We start from the raw sequence: 5,209 nt of genomic DNA, 5'->3' as shown, positions 1-5,209 counted from the left end.
GACGAAATAAAATGACGCACTTCCCTAAGAGACCTATATAAAGGAAAAATCCACTACACCATTTTTCGTGATTAGCAACAGCATGGTTCAGTTGCAAAGTGGGGTTGCAACAATTTCAATCTGTTACGAAAGTCGATGTTGCACATTTTCGCAACTTCTTATAAGCCGTTGCGAATTTTCGGTTGCAACAATTTCAAACTGTTGCAACGTAAAAATGTCGCAACAGTTTCAAACAGTTGCGAAATTAGGAGGTCGCAACAATTTCAAATAGTTACGAAATCCAGAGGTCGCAACATCATGTTGCAGTTGCGAGTTTTTTACAACATAAAAAAAAAATAGTTGTTTTGACTGGTCAAAACTAGGTCAAATTTAGTGTTCCCTGTAACAAAATCAGCTTAAAGCAGAGTTTCCCTGCAACTTTTTCAGCAAGTATTACTGTGGAAATTCACTAAAATGCTTCATCTTTTAGAGTCAAAACAAACATGCGTAAATTTATGCACCACATAATTGTTTATTATTGAATAGAAAAATCTTCTAATTCTAAAAGAGAAGGCATACATGGGTTTACTCTTCAGTTTATAAGGAATGAGAAAGGATGTAACTAACAGCAAACATAGAGTTATCTCCTAAATTGTTTTGCTTTCAAATAATGACAAGTAACAGCCAAATAAAGAAATCTCAGTAGAGAAACATACGGGTGAGCAGGGAGGGAGTGTTATAGTCCATTTTCCAGCTGAGATTCCCTCCTAACTCCCGATTATACAAAGGAATCATCCATACTTTATCAATATGAGATTCCCTCCCAACTACTTGTAGCCTTCGAGGACCACAAAGCTTTCAGCTGCTTGTACACTTTCCGCAGCATGTTCCTTTTCCAAGTTCCTTTTCCAATTCATGGAAAACAATTCAAAAAGATAGTCAATTTCAAATAACCAAACCAAATGAGAGCATTACATCTAAAAAGATGCATCAACTGTGTTTTTGTCAACAACAACGAAACCAATTTTTTGAGAATGATTCATACAAGTTCCAAAAAAGTGTTATGATTGCACCCCATCTATAAAGTGACCAACACAGATATGCAAAAATAGGGAACCATTACTTGATAAAGTAAGATTCAGTAGTCACTTTGTTTCTGAATACTTATCAACAAATGTCCATCTAGTGAATTTATTAGTTAAATTCTCGCATGCTCAACAGATTAGGCTAGAGACTGAAAAAATTTGCTTAGTCACACACACACAAGAGGCTTAGCAATTAGCATCAATATCTGACTCCAGAAGTTCACCAAAAGTGCCACTTAAGGTTGAAAATATCCCAGACCTCGCAAGACCCTTGACAACCCATTTATTAGTGAAAGGTCTAGGGACTTCGGACAAACCCTAAGGAACATGGATTCAGAGTGATTTACTCTCTAAAATGCTATTAGAGAATGAATGCACAATCAAGAGATGTTGTGCTGATCATTACTTTCTCTAGTTAGAACAGAGGAGTAGGGAGATGAGGGCACCATGTTTGTGCGCGACCTCTTTGACCTGGGTACTGGAAGGGGATTCAATGCAGGGGGAGACAAGGAATGTTCAACTTTCCATGGAGATACTCGTTCAGAACGAGGAGCGGAAGAAGTTTCATCTCAGCCAAATCTTCAGTGCTAAATCTTGTTACAATCAGAAAAATAAGCCAAAATACCAAAAGAATATTTAAATTAAATACTACCTTGAGGCATCTCCATTTTGATCCATTCCACTTGTTTGGATCAGCATCACCAGTTCCAACAATAGTGCATGTAAACGATAAACCTGTTGTGAATGAAAAATAGATGAACATTAGAAATACGGAAGATTGGCAGAAGTATGCTGCCATGCTGGAGATAAGTATATAGACAAAAAAGTGTACCTTTGCTCTTGAGATTATTCTCATTCGAATCTCATTTTGAACCTCATTCCAATCGAGTGGCTGTTCTTCACGGACTCCATATATTGACCATATGGAACAATAAACTCTTCCGGGCTTGTCCTGTAATAGAGATTGGAGGAATATCTTATATTAAGTATGTAAACACAAAAAGAAATGTAGAATGTACTTATTTTTTATTTCCCGAAATCAAATATAATTTAGGATAAATGTGTTATCCAAACTACACACCTAGGTTTGTAATAGACAGTGAACATGGTTTCTGTCGAGACAGCATGCCATGCGGTTGCAAGAACACCAAGGTGCATGCTGTGGCTAGAAATGAATGAAGACAGAATGTTACCCTGTTGTCGCTTTGCACGGCATACGCCGACACGAAGTTCCCCATTTTCACCTCTGGAAAAAACACATTAGCTCTGTATCATATAGAGAAAACAAAGATGGTTTAAAGATAGGAAATTGAGGTCATCAAAAAGATAAGATACCTTAGAAATATAAATGCATCCCCAACAACAAGCGTTTTGGAGCTAACAAAGACACTCCAACCACTTTGGAGCAGATGCCTTCTAGGTTGACCTGGCCATTTCATGATGATGATTAACTATGGAAAAGGAACCATGTTGATAAGTAGAGATACCAGTTTCATCAATGCAAAATGCAATAATACTCGGACCAAAACAGAAAAAACCCCATGTGTGCTTGTATCGGAAGCAGTCAAAGTCTTACAAAATGAATGCACAAGAGGACGGGGAGAGGACTGCGGAACATTTTCCTTCTCCATCAAATTTTCATCTTGCTGGTAGTGAAGAGAAACACATCACATAAAATTAATTTCCTGATTCAGAACATTCTTTCAACCAAAACCTAATAATAAAAGAGAGAAAACTTACATTTCCCTGTGGCAACAAAGTCACTTGTGCAAATACCTCATCAGTATCTGCCTTAGCCTAAAGACACACAAAAGTCAAAAATATAAAATTATCAGCACCATTAAAGAAAACCCCCTAAATCCCTAATTACACGTCATGAATTGAGATTTTACCTTCAATTGTACATTGATTACGCGAAAAAGGATCTTCGCTGGAAGATCATAAATCGGCATCTGCTGATCAACTACTTGATTCGTAGACGCTTCAACCTAAATTTCATAATAAATCATATCTTCCACTAATTTCTTATCAACAAATTATAAATCAAATGAATTTTGAAGAAAAATTTAACTAAAAATATTGAAGTACAAAGTAATAACCTGTCAATATGACCTTGAGGAAAATAGAAAACTAGGTCACCTTCACGAGGAAGAGTAACTAATGGACCGGCATAAGCATGCCATAGCTCTGAGTACAGTGCATCTTCATCACAATCTGTGAAAAATATTGACATGCTAGTTACCCTACAAAATTTTATGTCAACATCAATTGGAAGTGGAAACATACTATAAACCATATTTCATCTAACATCAACAGTTGAGATCTCAAATATGCATGATTTATGTCCATAGTTACCCAATATGTATGCATATAGAACTTAGACCACCATATTGAAAAACTAGACCGAATACATACCTTATGCCACTTCAGATTATGTGTTCCTTTTTCTTCACCAAAATACTTTTATTTTGATCTGGGTCTTTCAGCAGGCCCTTCCTTTCGAAGAATTAAGAGCTCGTTAACATCTTTTACACCATGAACAATGGTGATACCTTGGAAGAGATCCATGCTCATCATATTCCTCTTCGCTCACAATGAAATCATCCATCTCGTCCTCCTCTAAGTTAACTGCTTCTTCTTCTTCGTCAACAACATTCTCGAGATGTTGAGATGAAAAAAATTGAATAACATTTTAGATTAGTCGGTATCAAGCTGAAAAAAAAAGAAAGAAAAAAAAATGCAAGGAAAAAATACATCTCTCCAAAACAAATAAGATAACATTACCTTCCTTGTAATCAAATGAACTGTTCTTGAGCTTTTCCTCGGCACTTCTTCCCTTATGACCAATTCTATTTGCTCCATCATTGTCAGATAAACCAGTATGATCGTCTAGATCATTATCCCTCCCATCTTTCTTCAGTCACTTGAATTTTTGCCTCCTTAATCATATTTCCAAGCATGCATTATCATCCAATTTTGTCTTCAGCCAAGTACTTATTCAAAGATATAAACAAACACTAGGTCAAGAACAAGAATATTCACTGGTGCAGGACAGTGAAAGCCCACACTGTTATCCTGCACTAACTCAATAATTTTATGTCAACATCAATTGTAATAGACCAAAGAATTACAATTCATGAATTAAAACAAAGTAACAGTGATGGATGTGAATAATCTCAATTGAAGATATGAAACTGACAAAAACTCAATACCTCATCAAAAATCCAAGGTCCTGGTTCGTTTTGACTCATGATCAGAATCACCTGCCAGGTAATCTTTAGAATGGTTATCAGTTGGTGAAGTTCTAGGGTGCTTCAACATTGCATCTATCACAACGCATTGAACATAACACAAGGGTTAACAACCATCTCTGTTTACAGAGCTGCAACCATATACAACTAACAGTTTCAAATTCTAACATACTCAAATTCTTACTCGATACAAAATCAAACTCCAATGCGGAGAAGGTTTTACTTGGCAATACAGTTTCAAACTTTAATATTCCCATATTCAAACTACTAAAATCAAACTCTAGAGATAAAAAAAATGTTGATTAAAGTAATGGCTGAATCTAGCAACTTTAGACAATCAAATCAAAATAATGTAAAAGACGTGATTTATAACCTTTTAAAAAGTGGGTCTGAGGCATAGCATAAACAACAACCACATGAACAGTACATTCAACTACAAACTCCCCAAGCACCAATCCCATGACTTACATAGTAACCCCAGCTCTTCCTGTAATAAAATCAAAATCAATTTGAATTTCAATAAACCCTAATTTAAAAACAAAAAATAGAACAATAATGAACTATACCAAAAACCCATTACAACTCTACAAATCTAAAATTTATGAGATGACAAAACCCTAATCTTAGAAAAGAAAGGAGAATATGAGATTTGTTATTCTAATCCCTAATAAGTTATTTTCTCAGAATGAAAAAACTTGCCCTAATAAATTCATGTTGATCGGAGATTTGGGATTTGAGATCTCTGAAATCAACAAACCATTCGACCTTAATAAAATTACTGATATGAGCCTTCATAAGTTCTCTGAAATCAGATGAACTCTAAAAATATAGAATAGAACAAGTGATAGAATCAGAGAAGAAAGATAAAATAAGAGATAGGGATCCGATTATCAT

General features: G+C 35.4%; 1 protein-coding gene across 1 annotated transcript; it reads right to left on the bottom strand.

The window, feature by feature from the left end:
• Nucleotides 1-570: 570 nt before the first annotated feature.
• Nucleotides 571-3,728, bottom strand: LOC113286040 (auxin response factor 2B-like). The gene is made up of 10 exons (XM_026534758.1): nt 3,480-3,728; nt 3,164-3,307; nt 2,957-3,052; nt 2,805-2,861; nt 2,641-2,710; nt 2,400-2,490; nt 2,146-2,310; nt 1,897-2,016; nt 1,717-1,799; nt 571-882 (listed from the first exon to the last, which is right to left on the bottom strand). Exons 3-8 carry the CDS (start codon nt 3,014-3,016, stop codon nt 1,917-1,919), a joined length of 543 nt encoding a protein of 180 aa, XP_026390543.1. The 5' UTR covers nt 3,017-3,052; nt 3,164-3,307; nt 3,480-3,728; the 3' UTR covers nt 571-882; nt 1,717-1,799; nt 1,897-1,916.
• Nucleotides 3,729-5,209: the final 1,481 nt, after the last annotated feature.

This window comes from Papaver somniferum, chromosome 6 (genome assembly GCF_003573695.1).
Source record: "Papaver somniferum cultivar HN1 chromosome 6, ASM357369v1, whole genome shotgun sequence".
Taxonomy (NCBI): Eukaryota; Viridiplantae; Streptophyta; class Magnoliopsida; order Ranunculales; family Papaveraceae; genus Papaver; species Papaver somniferum.
The sequence above is the reverse complement of the archived record's forward strand: the minus strand, read 5'-3'. Positions and strand labels throughout refer to the sequence as shown.

Coding starts and splice junctions, on each gene's coding strand:
- LOC113286040 (XM_026534758.1), bottom strand. CDS start 3,016: ATGCCGATTTATGATCTTCCAGCGAAGATCCTTTTTCGCGTAATCAAT. Junction 2,862..2,956: donor TAATCAATGTACAATTGAAG/GTAAAATCTCAA, acceptor GTGTGTCTTTAG/GCTAAGGCAGATACTGATGA. Junction 2,017..2,145: donor ACTGTCTATTACAAACCTAG/GTGTGTAGTTTG, acceptor TCTCTATTACAG/GACAAGCCCGGAAGAGTTTA.